At 40.6% G+C, this 15,664-nt stretch overlaps 2 protein-coding genes across 9 annotated transcripts in view; one reads left to right on the top strand and one right to left on the bottom strand.

Moving 5' to 3' along the window:
* The first annotated feature begins 744 nt into the window (after positions 1-744).
* Positions 745-15,664, top strand: part of MAP3K19 (mitogen-activated protein kinase kinase kinase 19) — a 15,755-nt gene continuing 835 nt past the window's right edge. The window contains exons 1-9 of one of the 6 annotated variants that reach the window (XM_063400957.1): positions 745-983; positions 1,842-1,912; positions 2,478-2,562; positions 3,322-3,557; positions 4,057-4,100; positions 5,873-8,218; positions 9,377-9,529; positions 9,721-10,418; positions 11,649-15,664. The exon at positions 11,649-15,664 is cut by the window's right edge and continues 835 nt beyond it. In XM_063400957.1, the coding sequence (XP_063257027.1) occupies positions 1,873-1,912; positions 2,478-2,562; positions 3,322-3,557; positions 4,057-4,100; positions 5,873-8,218; positions 9,377-9,529; positions 9,721-10,418; positions 11,649-11,748 (3,702 nt within the window). In that variant the 5' untranslated portion in view covers positions 745-983; positions 1,842-1,872 and the 3' untranslated portion in view covers positions 11,749-15,664. Of the gene's footprint in view, positions 984-1,841; positions 1,913-2,477; positions 2,563-3,321; positions 3,558-4,056; positions 4,101-5,872; positions 8,219-9,376; positions 9,530-9,720; positions 10,419-11,648 lie in introns of those variants that run through there. The other 5 variants (XM_063400961.1, XM_063400959.1, XM_063400960.1 and 2 more) reach the window with 5 other exon arrangements.
* Positions 12,025-15,664, bottom strand: part of CCNT2 (cyclin T2) — a 26,975-nt gene continuing 23,335 nt past the window's right edge. Inside the window, exon 11 of one of the 3 annotated variants that reach the window (XR_010080841.1) lies at positions 12,025-13,484. Coding sequence is in view for 1 of the 3 variants with exons in the window: in XM_063400967.1 (XP_063257037.1) it covers positions 13,462-13,484 (23 nt within the window). In the remaining 2 variants the exon portion in view is untranslated. The remainder of the gene's footprint in view (positions 13,485-15,664) is intronic. The other 2 variants (XM_063400965.1, XM_063400967.1) reach the window with 2 other exon arrangements.

The following is a 15,664-nucleotide window of genomic DNA, read 5'->3' as shown; positions in this document are numbered from 1 at the left end:
CGTCCTGGACTCCCTCGCAGTCCGTCATGGCTCGTCCCGGCGGGGCTCCCGAACAGCCCGGCTCCTGCCACTCCTGCTCCCGCCCCGCGTCTCTCCTTCCCGGCTGGCTGCAGCCCCTCACGGGGATGCCCGCGGGCGCAGTCGCTTCACACCGGCGCGAAGCTGAAGCGCGGGCTGCTCTCACACATTCTCCGGCTCCGTCAGCGAGAATCGAGAGGAGCTCCCTCAGAAATACCAGTAACACAGCCCTTGTCAGCCAGCCGGGGGCTGAGGTGTCCCTCAGGTCTGGTGTCCCCGTCCCCGCCTAATCCAAAGTCTTCCCCGTCGCTTGTGTCACCCGGGGGACGGCGACAAATCCTTCTGGCATCTAGCAAAGCAGCTCCCTTAAACATCCATTTAACTCAGCTTGAATCCACTATATCTCTTTTATCCTATCTTGCCCCTTAGCGCAGTCTGTTACTTAAAAAAGAAGAGGAAACACCGTTAAAATCTGCGGCTAGAAAGGAGATTATAAACACTCGTGAGGCGACGGAGTGCGAAGTAAAAATGGCGTGGAAACATCCCAGGTACTAAAAGTATAAACAGAGGTAAACATAAGCTAGAAATAAGGTTTGATTTGTGTGCTGAGAGAACTTGTGATTGGAGCCTAAAGTGCTGCCGTTCAGCTCGGCTGTGTTTGTTTTCATAGGTCGCTGCTTCTGTTGGAATTAAACTGCTCCAAGCCCAATTCCCCCGCGGTGAGGGAGTTGCCGGGGCGACACCGAGTAAACTCAGCAGCCCCGCGTAGCTGGAGGAGCGTGCAGAGGGAGCGGCTCCTGTGTGCTCCGCACTGGGGCAAACAGCCGAAAATAAAATCAAAGTGTGTGTAATTGCTGCCGAATTCCTCGCTGGCCAGCAAAGGAAGGCGGCTGCGAGCTGAAAATGCTCTGTAACTTCCCTTTGGGTTGCTGTGCCTCTTTCACTTTTCTCTGCTGAAGAACCAGGTAAGATTTGCAAGATTCTGCCTTTTTACAGAATATTCTCTGTTATTATTTTGAAGGGGTTTCTGTGTGTCAAAAAATTTTTGGGAAGTTCGTAGAATTTCACCATCTGACTCTTAACAGGAGAACATAATGGGCTGAACATTGTAATGGATTTTTCTGGCCTTTAGCATGAGACATCAAGGCTTCTGTAGCTACTTCTATAGCTGATTTCACTGTCTTTAATTTGTATTCTTGTCACTTGAAAAACTGAAGTTTACTTTATTTTTCATGAAGACTCCCAAAGTCCATCGAAACTGTTAACTGGGATTAATTTTCTTTTAAGGATTAGCTTTCTAGAATTTCGAAACTCCCAATCCTTTGACTTAACCCTCTCATGTTTCTTCTTTACAAGTCTGCGCTTTGGGATTCTTCTGTGTTGTTTAGGCCACTGCCATCTTATGGTATTGTTGGAGTTGGAGTTTAATCTTGGAAAAGAGGGTTGCAGTTTTTAGAATTGTAAAGCAGGGGCAGTATCACCCACACACAGCTGTACTGGCCAGGATGGTGACAGCCAGCTCCTTTCCCACACTTATTAATGATTAGTTATAGGAAAGTACATTGCAATCTTCTAATTAAGAGTTAAACCCTTTCAAGTCAAATTCAACATAACATATGTTGTGGGTTTAGCTCCAAAACCTTTCTGAACTCTTTGGTTCTGTGCATTCACAGGAAAGGGATCAGATGCTAAATTACACCATTTTGAATAATTTCAAGTACTTTTAAAATGTTTTTTGTCTTACTTTTGTCTCTTAAATAAGGAAATATAATGTAACGCTTTGTATACGTGAATTGGAAATCAACTAACAGTTTTCTTTTCAGGTTTCTGGGCATTGATACATTTAAGGACAGTATGTCTGACAACCAGCAAAATAAGAGGAGAAGCAAAAAAGGTAGTCTAACCCAAAGCTTGTGTGTTTAAAATGTAAAATGTAGATCTGAAGCTGGAAAAGTACAGGAATAACTTGAAATCTGGCTATTTGTCAAAAACTTAGCAACTATAAAAAAATATGAAATCAAACTCAGAATTACTTTTCTCTTTTGTAAAGGCTTGGGATTTGGTTTGTTTTTTGTATTTTTAAATGCTCTACTACTGTAGAGTTTCTGTCAATATTTGTCTTCTGTTTCTGTTTTCCTGAGATAGGAGCTGTAACTGGCTTTATAAGGTGTTCTTTGCTTTTATATTACATTGAATTAATAATTAATATTATTAATAATTATTTACCAAATAATTGATTAATAATTAATTACCAAAGAAATAAAAATAATTCAAAGTTAAGCATTCACATTTCAATAAATTACAAAAATTAATCAAATGTAACTTGCTCTTGTTTCTTTTCCTGATAGTTACTCCCTGTACTCCTTTATAATAATAATTTAATGCCCCAAAATAACTGCATTTGCCATGTGTTACTGGACTAAAACTGCTTTTATGCAAATATTGATGTATTACTGCAGGTTGTGGAAGTGTTGTTGCTTCTCAGGGTGCAGACAATATAATGGAAGAAATGCATCAGCCAGACAAAGCTCTAGGAAAAACCAGGTAAGAAGTATCAGTTAATTTACACTTGGGTGTGCACAAATGGGAACAAAGAGGGTAGTAGTCTGAATAAGAAAAATATTTCCTAGATATTTTATATAGTGTATGTTGTGTAGTGTTTATCTCTTCCCAATGTCCATTATTGGCCACTGCTATTGCATTAGGTGAACAAATTATTTGGTACAATAAAACAAAAGGTATGTGGTTATTTGACTCATTAAACCCGGGCAATTATCTTGCATACAGCTTTAAGGTTAACTTAGACTGTACTTTTATAGCTCTTCTCAGTCACAGTATTTATCTTTTTCCACATTTTTCATTCTTCAGAAAACAGGTGGTGGAAAACTGAGGCTTGTCCTCACAGCCTCTGTTTTTTCAGGCAGGCCATAGCATATTTTGTAAGTAACAAAGGCACATCTGGTTTTCACAGTTTTTCTGACACACTCTCCTGATCATTCATAAAAACTACACACTGGAAGCAATCAATTTTGTTAAGAAGGGGAAGGTGGACAATGTGTTTTTACATTTCTCTTGTTGCTTGGTAAACATTGTCATTCATTCTCTCTTGTTAATCTCTGCATTGCAGTCTGCTATTTCCAGGGAGAGTCAAAAGCTCAGAGATAAATAAAGAAAAGATACTTTGGCATTCTGGGGCCTTACAAACCTCTTGGTCACATTATTCACCAGCCACATGATTGTTTGAACTGGCTCCTTACAGTTATTTTTGCTGTGTATTTTGGTTATTTTTGTTTTGCCTTTTAGCCAAATTGCACCAACATCCAGAGCACGGCCAGACCCACAAGTGGCATGTTTTCCAAGTAAAAATCAAATAGCCAGGAGACATCACACTTCTTCACCTTTCTTCTCAAAGAAAGAGAACATGGGTTGTGGCTTTGACTTCAGCTTTCTGCTACAGACCTCACACCCAGAATCCAACATTTCAACATCATTCATGGATTTAGATACTTGCCACATAATTAAAGGACAAATGCAACAAAGTAAGTTCAATTTTAGCAGTCACAAAATTTATATAAAGTTATATATTGGTTATCATATTGCCTTTATGGTTTTTGCAGTCTTCAGAGAGACTTGAGCCATGTCAACCCTCTTCTTTGATGATAAGTTTGTGTGGTTTTGCTGTAATTCTCTGTACCTGGAGTGATGACAGCTTTCTCCCTCATACTGGCAATGTTAATTAGCTACACACTGTAGTTAGCAAACATCTACAACTGAGAAGTATTTCTTTAAACTGTTAGTGTCAAAATATTTTAAAATTATAGTATTTTATTGTTTTCTATGCAAAATGGAATTGTGAAGTCCAGTATCACAATTATGTTTCAACCCACAACCTGCTTCTGCACTGCAGATTTATAGCACAGTCCTGCAACCAGAGACAGATCCTTGATTCCCTGAACACTAAAATTTGAAATTAATTTATAGACGTGAATTGTAGTCTAAGAACATTAAATTAATATTTCATTTGTCTTAATTTTTAAGGGTTAAATGTAACAGTGCTAAAAACCAGGAACAAGATATTTGAGGTAAGAGGACATTATGTATAAGATGATCAGTGACAAAAGTATTACATCCTTTCAGAATCTTAAAAATAGAAATACTGAAATAGTGTAAGTAGTTTGCTTAGTCTCAGGTGGTTTGGGTTTTTTTTTTTTAAGAATGTGAAATATTTTTACCTTTATTTTATATTTATGTGTGTCAGCAAATCTTGAGGGGTATGTCAACAAATTATCAGTAAGATGTTACATCAGGGACTACTGGAAATAAAAGGTTGAAAGTTCAAAAATATATAAAACCTTTAGAAACATGCAAATTAATTAAAATGTGCATTCTATATGTTAAATTAGATGTCTAGTTTTGCTAAAAACCCCAACACCTCTTTTAAATGGTAATTTAAAACTGACCTATCACAGAATACAACTGATCACAAGAAAAAAGTGAAGTATAGAAGTAGGAGCAAGAGTTCTGACACAGGATTATAAAAAGGGTTATGGAAAAAAAAATTCAAATGGAGGGAAATAATTTAAGAAAAATAATTTTGCTGACCTTGGTGTGACTTAATGCAGCTTTATTTGATGTCTTGGGCTCTGGTGGTTTCTAGAGGTGTATCCTGTGGGATAAACTGAGCATTTATATTAATGCCATGCAGGCTGGACAATGCCTTCAGAACTGTGAATTTCAAACCAACATTTTGCTTCTCCTGGCATGTTCAAACATCAGTTTGCCCTTGGAATGCAAACAAAAATTTCCTGCAGATTGCAAACTGATGTTGAATATAGACATGCAAATGAGCACTCAGAGCAGATGACTGTGTGATTATTTCTATTGCATTCATTTGCATAAAAATATTCATTTCCTATAAAATAAAGAACAGAAATACTATTTTCAGAAAATAATTTTCACTGTTCATCTGAATAGTCCAAACAAAGTACTCAGCTTATCTGATCTGTACTTCAAATGTACATGGTACTTTTCCACAAATGTGATGGGGAGAAGGGAGGAATAATAAAACATCCCTGACCCAACAGACTTCTGTGTCAGCTGCCTTTGGTTTTATCCATTTCACTTCACTGCAGATCGAGTGCAGATTCTGCTGTCTTCCAATCCACCTAAAACTGTGCCCATTTAACATGGTTTATGGATCTATAGGTTTAGATTTAATATCATGTGTCTTAAAGTGTATAAATAATTTGTTAGAATTGTTTTCTCCGGGGACACAATAGCATTCTGTTATAATGGTCTAGTTTTCCCTTTGAAAAATTGCTTACATGAGCACTACTTCCATTGGGAATATAATTAATGGTGTCAGCACATGTTGGAGGGTTACATAAAAAGGCTTTAAATATCAACATTAGAGTGGTGCTCTTATTCAGGGAGAAGAACTCTGGCATATGAAGCACTGCCCAGCCTTTGAATTCCTGTAGCAAACTTGTGAAGTGCCATAAGACAGAGTTAATAACCTACAGGAGGATTTGTACATGTGGACAAAACTTACTGGTTTTAAATCATGGAGAATGACTTGTGCCTTAAAGCTCCTGCTTTAAGGCACGAAGATCCTGCTTTCTGTACAAAGAAATACTTAGAAATAGTTCTGGATCTGAGAAAATTAATGTGAGAAAAAGAATGTATTTTCTCAGGAGTCTGATATTATACTTCATAATAGGTTTAATATAGGAATATATAAAAGAATAATAATTTTCTAATTTTCTTTTCTAAGTCTACTTGGTTCTTAATGATTAGTTTTTACCTTTATCTGTGGTAGAGAACATTATTAATGGGTTTTTTTTTTAAATTACAGTTTAATTTGCCACCACTGACATATCAGCCTGTAAGAACAATTCATCTTGCTCCTCTAAAGGATGATATTGTCAATAAAAGCAGCAACATCAAAAATATTTTAAATATTATGAACTCTATTCCTCAGCCTATAAAACCAGTTACTAAACTTTATCAGTATCGGTTAGACAACTTATTAAACAGGCATGGTGAAAAGTCATCAGAATTGATCATGGCCACAATTTCTGATCAGTTCATGCCAGTGAAGGACCTGTACTACTTCATTAATAACTGGGATAAGTACCCCAACAGCAAGAAGGAAGAAATCCCAGTCCATTTCAAGTGGAGGGAAGATGATGCAGCAGCCAGCACTGAGAAGAAGAACCAGGTGAAGTTGCAGGGTTCAGTGGTTTGTGAGAACATCGATTTTCTGACCCAAGCCAGGTTCTGCAGTGAGAGTCATCCCCACCTGAGCTCAGGCAATGCTCTGCTGAACTGTGGCGTGTTTGCAGCCCAGACAACGTTCACAGTGTGCAGCAACAGCAGTGCCTCAAGGGCTGGCAATGAGCAAAACGGAGCAGAGAGTTGCTGCAGCATTGGTCTGGAAGAGGAAAATGCTGCAGAGATGATACTGGGTTATAAACCACAGGAAGATGCTGAGAGTGCCAACTTTGTGCTTTACAATCAGCATTTAGAGTCTTCCTGTAGAAATGAAGTGATAGAGGCCTGCCAAGCCTTAGAAGATAATTCTATAGTTGCAGTAATTCCCAGAGTAGAAGTTGAAGATCCCTCTGGAAGACAGTCAGAAAATCAAGTCTGTCTCTCTGAATCTGCAATAGAAAAAGAAGCAATGTCAGAGGCAACTTCAGAGGACCAAAGGGAGCTTGTAGCTGAACAAGAGCCAGCCAGGGAACCACACACTGCTGAACAACCTGCCACCAAAAAGGGTGGTGTCTGTACCCTGCCTCCTCATGTTACTCAGAGCCTCAGTGTTCTTACTCACAAAGAAAAGGACAAAAATAAAATAAAGATGAATAGAAATAAATATTCATCAAAATCTAAAATTAATAACAATTTTAAAGTATCTGAAGACTTAATTGCTTCTAATGAGGTTACCACAAAATCAAATGCCAAGAGTCAGATTTTTCCATCTTTGGAACTGACAAAAGTGAAATCTGAGATTTCCATGAAGTGCCAGAAAAAACCCACTCAAGGAGGCAAAGGCCATGTTGCTCAGAGTGCTCAGAAAATTAAAAAGCAAAGTTGTTCCTGCAGTTGCAAAAATTCAGCTGTCTTAAACAAACACGTTACTCCCCTTTGTCTGCCATGTGCACCCTCTGCTTCAGATTTTGTAGATCTAAAATACACTGACATGTTCAAAATAATAAATTCTGATGGCCAAGGCCCAGGTATTTATGAAATGTTTGGAACTCCTGTCTATTCCCGCGTGCGAGACCTTGATCAACACGAGGGCAGCTTTTATAAAGGTGTTTATTCTGCCCCACCAGGGAGATGCACCTGCAGTAAAGGGGGGGAAAACAGCAGAGTTAGAAACACTCAAAACAAAACACATTCCAAGCCAAAGAAAACCATACATGGTGCTAAACAAAAGCAGAAATGTTTAATGACAAAGGACAGAAGGACCAAGCTGAGTGACAGCAACACGGAGCAAGGCAATGTAACAACTTCTGACCTGGTTTTTCCAACATGCACCTCGAGTAACACAACACTGTTTCACGGAGACCTGGATCATCAGCTCATATTTTCAGAAGAGCCTTCATGGTCGACTAAGCAAAATGAAATGTTTACAAATTCAAACCTATCAACTATTAAAGAAATTTCTTTGGAGCAGTCGTTAGACAGCCAGGATAAACCCAGCCATCAGAGAGCTGCTGCCTGCAGCCAGGATCTTCTTCAGTTCAGTGATAGAGACTGCAAAGAATGTGGCAGTCTGGTAACAGCAGAGCAGAACATCTGTGTGCCCCAGTGCAGGGGGGATATGGATGGTGCCAAAGGCCTGGACAATAAATGTCAATTGCCCTTTTCAGACAGACTGGAATGTCAGTCCCCTACAAAAATATTAGATCACAGTTGGGCAAATGAATTGACTCAACCTTCAGTGATTTGGACAAAAAATGCCAAAAGCCCCAGTTTCCAGACAAGTCAAAACACTTCCTGGTCAGATCCTAAGGGTGTGACTGATGACTTGCTTTGTTGTCTAGCCAAAGAATTGCTAATGCTTGAAGAAAAAGACACCAGCTCTTCAAGAACAAAAAATACGTGTTCTAAAATACAAAACACACAGAGTGAAGAAGAGGAAAGTATGATGAATGGAGATGGAGCAATAATAAATAGTGCTCTAGAGAAGGTAAAAGTAATTTCTTCTTGTAACTTGCTAAATCATTTGAGTGATGCTTCACACAAGTTTGCATGAAAAATGGGAAACGTGTGCTTATTAAAGAGATTTATCAAGGCTTTTCCCTTGGGCCAGCTGCCCAGTGATTCTTCCAGTTGCATACATCTGTGTTAGAGGCTGCATGTCAGAACACAAGCCAGAAGGTACTAGGGCATGACAGGAGTAGCTGCCAAAGCTTTTATAAATTCAGAAATTGTAGTGAATAAAGAGAACAGGCTGTTTTAATTGAAGAGTTTGTATAAAAAAGTTTCGGGCAAGGCAAGAATTGGAGATCTGGACAGCTAAGGAATATGAAAAGACATTACAAATAGTCTTGTATATCCAGAAGGGCAATTACCTTGAGTCTCTGAGTGCAACCACATACTTTTATAGGTATGAACCATGAGTATTGGTTTATCAGACAGACTTACCTTTTTAATTTATGCTTAATCAAAACTCCGAGCTCAGAAGGCTCAGATTTTGGCCCCCAAGTCAGCTGTGTGCCTTCACCTACTAAGGTGCTTCTCCTTGGCCCTGTTATCTTGTTGTCGACTTAAATAATAAATTTATAAGGACATGTCTTTCACTATATATTCACTATATTCACTATACACTCCCTTGTGCTTCTGCAGACACAGGTGCCAATTATAGCTCCATTCTGACTTCTCCCAGGGAGATCCATGGCTAGATGGAATAATTACTGCCATCTTTCTGAGGCAGTCTCTTCTTCCTGGGAAGTCATGGCTTGTTATTTTCATCAGAATTGTGTTACATGTGTTACTTAGAGCATGTGATAGCGATATTCACCCTTCAGCTTAGCAAGCTGTACCTACGAGACCACAAAAGAGAGTGTATCCTGCTCTTCTAAGTGCTCTTCTGCCTTGGTATCAAAGGAAGATGATGTCATGCTGTGACCTGGTTATGCACTGCTGTGAGATATACTTGAAAATATTTATACAGTCTTACCTGGTATAGCAATGCTATCAATGACCTGGGCCCTTTCTATATATATAAAAATCTATAAAGCAAAGTCATGCCAGGAAAAATTACTCCTTATGAAAAAAGGGGGGACCAAAGGAAACCTGTCTTTTCTTCTTTGCTTACTCCCCACACTGACCATCATCTTTCAAGCAGAGTTACAGTAAAGCCTTTTTGGCTTCAAATGAAGAAAATGGCCTTCTAAACCTTGATGAATCTACTAAATTACCAGGAAGCAGTTTAGCTACCAAAGATCCTATCACGTGGACAAGAGGAGAAGTCCTTGGAAAGGGAGCCTATGGCACGGTAAGTTAATGTCTGAATATGCTGAAATGTGTTGGTCATTGTTGAGCTACACCTTATCTCAAAAATAACTGTTGTCCTATTCAACGAATGGTGAAATATTTTGGATTGTACAGTGAGACATGAAACATGACAAAGATTCTATTTAAAGTAAGTAAATACTCAAGTTCTGTCTCTGCCTGGTCTCACTGTAGGTGTACTGCGGTCTGACAAGCCAGGGACAGCTAATAGCTGTAAAACAGGTGGTTTTGGATACACCAGATCAACTCACTACAGAAAAGGAGTATCAGAAGTTCCACGAGGAAGTTGATCTTTTGAAGACATTGAAGCACGTAAATATTGTAACTTATTTAGGAACTTGCCTGGAAGACAACATTTTAAGCATATTCATGGAGTTTGTTCCCGGTGGTTCCATTTCCAGCGTTCTCAATCGCTTTGGTCCCTTGCCAGAAGTTGTCCTGTGCAAATACACCAAGCAAATCCTACAAGGGGTTGCCTATTTACACGACAACTGTGTGGTGCACAGAGACATCAAGGGCAGCAACGTGCTGCTCATGCCCACCGGGGTGATCAAGCTGATCGACTTTGGCTGTGCGCGGCGCCTGGCGCGGGCCGGCCTCGGCGGCACCCGCGGCGAGCTGCTCAGGTCTGTGCACGGCACTCCCTACTGGATGGCCCCGGAGGTGATCAGCGAGTGCGGCTACGGCAGCAAATCCGACATCTGGAGCCTTGGCTGCACCGTGTTCGAGATGGCCACGGGCAAACCCCCCCTGGCTTCCATGGACAGGGTGGCGGCCATGTTCTACATCGGGGCGCACAGGGGGCTGATGCCGGCCCTGCCCCAGCGCTTCTCCAGCGCTGCCGCCGAGTTTGTGCACGCCTGCTTAACCAGGTATGGAGGCTCTGAACTGGAGAATGAAAGGGAAAATGCAGGTATTTGTATTCTGGAGGTGGCTTATGGGAGCTGAGGTTAGGGTGCATATGACTTCACAGAATCACAGAGTCACACAGAATAATGAGGTTGGAAGAAACCTCTAAGACCATCAAGTCCAACCTATGCCTTAACACCTCAACTAGACTATAGCACTAAGTGCCATGTCCAGTCTTCTTTTAAACACATCCAGAGATGGTGACTCCACCACCTCCCTGGGAAGACAATTCCAGTGCTTTATTATTCTTTCAGTGAAATTTTTTTTCCTAATATCTAACCTGTACCTTCCCTGATGTAGCTTGAGACTGTGTCCCCTTGTTCTGTCAGTTGCTGCCCGGTAGAAGAGACCGACCCCCACATTTACTTCATTGTAAATGTGTAGGCTTTTCAGCATTTCAGGAAAGCCTTTAGGTAAGAGTGTATATAAAAGAGCTTTACGCTTTATAATGGTATAAAAAAGCCCTCACAGATTCTCTTTTTGTAGTCTTTATACTCATCATTTACTTTCAGTGTAATTTTCATGCAGAAACATGGCACCGTTGAGTTTTGGACAAAATGTTTGGTAAATTTCTTTGCTGTGCTTTCTATTCCAGTATTGTTTGAGTTTGGTCTATGTCAGACAAGCTGTTTTAAGGAGAGTATTCTACATGGAAGAGCTGTCACTTAATTCTTGTCTTCTGCAGTGGAAAAATCTATTATCGCTGCCAGTCCAGGAAACACATACTTTTTTGAAACATAATACTTACTAGAAACATTAAGTTCTCTCTGTAAAATCCCAAACCACTAGCATTCACACATTATAAGAATTATTTTTGTGGTGTTTGTTTTGTTTTAAACAAAGCCACGGACTTCTTAAAATGCATGACATTAACTGGAGATGACAAGACAACCTGATTGACAGAGACTCAAACAGATAATTATCACCTCTCTTTAAAACATTTTTAGTATGTCTGAAATAGCCAAATCAGCAGAATTATTCAAAGATTTGCAAGGAATTCAGGGGAGTAAGCAATTATTTAATAGCAGAATATTTCAGTTTTATAATTCATAAATTCCAACAGCCTTTTCCCTTCAAGCCTCCCTTCCTTTCTATCAGTTTTATCAAAAAAACTCCTAAAATGAGTCGTGAATAGAGAAATAATAATAAAAAAAGGCTAATTTTGCAATTAGGCTTTTACAATTATATTACAGGCATACATATTCATTTTGTATACTGATTTGTGAAACCTTCAATGCAGAGATCAACACGAACGGCCTTCTGCTCTGCAGTTGCTGGACCATCCCTTTGTGAAAGGAAGACAGTGAGTTTTTCCAAATCCTTGCCAGAAGAGCATATATTTTCCATGGAAAAGATTTTCACTTGTGAAAAAAGCCCAGAAGGAGCTGGACTTCACCGTGACAGTAGAAATACTGGAGAGCAGTTGTGTTCAGGAGTCTGTTATTAGGCAGCAGTGAGTAAATACCTGTTCTGCAATGCCTGCCCTTCCCTGTGAACACAAGGCCACGTTGTGTTGTATTTGGAGAGACTTAGAGGGAAAATAAAGTCACCATCACTGGCATGCGACAGGCCAGGTAAGCTGCAGTGTCTGTAAAATCCTATGGAACACAAGCTGTGGGCAGAGAGCTCTGCAGGTAACTCCAGCTGGAGATGAGTAATGAGTATGACGATCCCACAGGAACCTCTGACCATCACTGGAGTAAAATGTACTGAGGCTTTATTCAGTCAGGCGGGCCCTTTGGTTTAACTGGATGGGCACTTCAGTTTTTAGCTGGTGAGTTTTTTATGTACAGATCAGCCCTGTGTTCCTGAGGCCCTGTATCTCCAAAAGATATGTGGGATTAATCGCAAGAGATAATGATCTGAACCATGGGACTGCCTGTTTTCAATGAAAGTGTGTTTTATGGGCACTTGCAGGTCTCAGAAGGGAGAGGCTGGAAGGGGCTCTGGAGGTGCTCTGCTCCAGCCCCACTGCTCCGAGCGGGGCTGACTGAAGCAGATTGCTCAAGCCCTTGTCCCATTGACTCCAGGCAACATGCTCCAGTCTTTAACCCCCCACATGGCAGGAGTGATTTTATGTTTGAAGGCTGTTTTATAGGTCAAACTGTCCCGTTGTCCCTTGTCCTGTCACTGCTGGCACTGCAGAGTCTGGCTCTGTCTTACTGTCCCCATGGGGTGCTGATGCTCACTGCATCCTTTCTCTGACCACTTGTGTGAGCACTGTCTGTGACTGGTGACATGGACAGAGCCCCTCTGCACTCTGGTGGTCTTCACACTTAGCAGAACTAGCTACTGCTAACTGCATGAAATGAAATAAAATCTAAAAAGCATTATTAAGTATTAATAAAGCAAAAAAAGCAGGTATTAATATTTAGAATGTCCTTTTGTTGACAAGTCTTCCTATCAAAAAGGGGTAAATCCTTAGCCTTTGTGAGCACACAGGCTCCAGGAAGAAAGGCAGTAAAAGTCAGCCCTACATCTGTAGGAAGCTGAGCTCTCAAGAATCCCAGAGCCTGATTTCAGTGCCAGCAGTAACATGAACATTTGCATTTTACAAATGGGAAAGAATGAAGTTCTAAGTTTTATATAAAACCAACTTTCCTCTGAGTGCTAAACATCTTAGTTACTTAAATAGCTTTCAAGCTTTATTTTACTCCAATAGCCCGACTTCAGAGAGTTAAGTCTAAATTTTATAAAAGCAAAGAGAAATCAGTACTTCTAGCAAAATTCTTTATTAATAGTTTCTGTAGGTATAATGTCACATAACAATGACAGAACATTATGCCAGTATAAGAGAAATCCTAACATCACAGTAATCTTCTAAGTTCAAGCAGTTAACAGTCCTTTTTTGAGGAATATCAGTTGGTGCTCATGCCAGACATCCATGGCAACGTCATGTTAAAGGATCTTCATGTTAAAGGACCTTGCAGAGTAAAGGCAGGAGCCTGGGCATGTGAGCTCTAGTGGGATGTACATAATTCCATGGGTGTACTAATTCTTCTCAAATTAAGGTAGAGTCTTCAACAAAGCTGCAAAGTAAATATGAGGGTTTATTTAGCATGAAATGAAACTGAGATGAGAGTCATAAGCAAGGAAAGAATGGGAATGCTCTAGAGTATATAATCAACTAAAAAAAGGTCAGCATTACAAACCCCCCTTCTTATGCACATCTTATAAGCAAAACTAACATCTCTTGTTAGAGTTCTCCAATATTAAGGTTACCAGTTACTTGCAATTTGTCATGTTTAATCCAGTTAATTGCACTGAAAGTAGTCATTAGAGGTTTGTAAAACTTGAACCTGAGTTTTTAATCAAAGTGTGAAAGCACATTTTTGCTTTTGTTTAACCAGACTTGAAGAAACTTGAGGTGGCAGTTTAAGGCCAGCCCTTGCACCAAAGGTGTTTCAGTTTAACCAGAGCTGTGCTTGCAGCAGAGCCCAGGGCCCAGCACAGCTAAACCAAGCCCTGTGTTAGTCTGGGGAGCCCGGGGAGGCTTGGCTGAGCTGCTCTGGTGGAGCAGTCTAGAAACAAGTCTAACTTTGTATCCAGGTGCCTAATTGCAGTTATCCAGTGTAACAAGGGGAAAGGGTGTGAAATCCTGAACACCGATTTATTCAGGAGACTCTGGGTGACCCAGTGAGGGTCACGCTTTGCTTCCTTATTTAGTGTTGGAGCAGGGCAAGCCTTGCTGGTTTAAGAATACAGCCTTCCTTTCTGGAACCAGTAAGGACCCATTACAGTGCATGCAGCCTGCCAAACACTTGCTGTGACTGCAGTTTTCCTCAAGATTTGGAGCTTAAATCTCAGCAGCTGAAGATACAGCCCTGTGCTGTGAGGATTGGAGGGGTATACAGGTTCTCTCACATGGTAACGGGAGCCATGGCTCACGTCTCAGAAAGGAGGGGCATAGGCAGGCCAACCCAGCTATGTTACACTGCCCTTGGAACTACTACCAGCAGTAGGATGTAAAAATTTGCATCTAAAAATACGTCTACATCTCTTTCCAAGGAAGCAGAGCCTGGTCCCCAAAACCACAAGTCTCTTGAGATTATCTGGGCTCAGATTTAGTGCTGCTCTACAAAGCTCAGCAGGAACCGATGCCATTTCCACAGCACTCCTATCAAACCTCTGGCTCTTGCACAGGCAAAGAAGCAGAGTTCTCCCAAGGGAGGCCCCCAGGACACTCCAGTGCCTTTTCTCCCCTATCGTCCCCTTCCCACAGGGACCTGCACCACGGGACAGCTCAGGAATTCTAGAGGTGTTGTCAAAGAACACAATGTCTGAACTATGGCAACTCCAATGCTGCTGTTCTATGTGCAGGAATACAGGGGAATCAAACTCAAGCACTGAGTTTCAAGGTCATAAATTTAGTTTGGATTTGTTATATCCACTTCAGAAGCCAGAGAAACAGTCATTCCCAGTAGCAATGGGAGAGAAGACTCCTGGCACTGATGACCTCTTTAAGGTGCAAGGAGTTAAGTCTTTCAGAGAAAGGAGGAATTAACTAGCTAGTTCAGTCTGGCAGAACTTCCAAGGCTCAAGACATTAGTTTTTAGAACTGATTCTGCTTATGTGCATTTACATCAAATTAAAGAAAGCAAACAAAGTATTTGTCCAATCACCTTCCTTGCAAAACAAGGACTGGGACCCTTCCCCGTAAGGTCTTAGAAAGAATGTGTGGTGCAGCACTGTCACCCACCCCCTCACTGCTGCAAAGAAAAATAATAATAATAATAAAACCCCCTCCACCATCACACCTGGCCAGGCACTCCACACTGTTACTGCTGTGCACAGGCTCTGCCCCCGAGGGAGGGAGGAGGAGCAGATTAAGATGGCACCAAATGTCTAGAGTTTGCTTTGCAGGTACCAAATACCTGATCAATGCCATGGAATAAAGAAAACAAGTAAGTTTGCAGGCTTTCCAGCATTTCATTATTTGAGTGATTTGATGACAACTAGCAATGTTTTGCCAGTAACTGAAAGGGGATTTTAGTGTTTACTAATGAAGTTGGAAAAATTAAACATAGGAAAATGGGATCATTTCTGCACAATAGAGGTGAGGTAGGGAATTTTATTGAAAATACTTTTTTTTTTACAAGTTCTTAGAAATAAACTTTTTTCTAATCTCACACAAACAGCTGTACCTCAAAAAATTCAACTAAGCTATTATGAAACATTTATATTTACAGTTGCCAAAAGAATATACAGA

This window comes from Prinia subflava, chromosome 6 (genome assembly GCF_021018805.1).
Source record: "Prinia subflava isolate CZ2003 ecotype Zambia chromosome 6, Cam_Psub_1.2, whole genome shotgun sequence".
In the NCBI taxonomy this organism is placed as follows: domain Eukaryota; kingdom Metazoa; phylum Chordata; class Aves; order Passeriformes; family Cisticolidae; genus Prinia; species Prinia subflava.
This window is presented reverse-complemented; position numbering and strand designations above follow the sequence as displayed.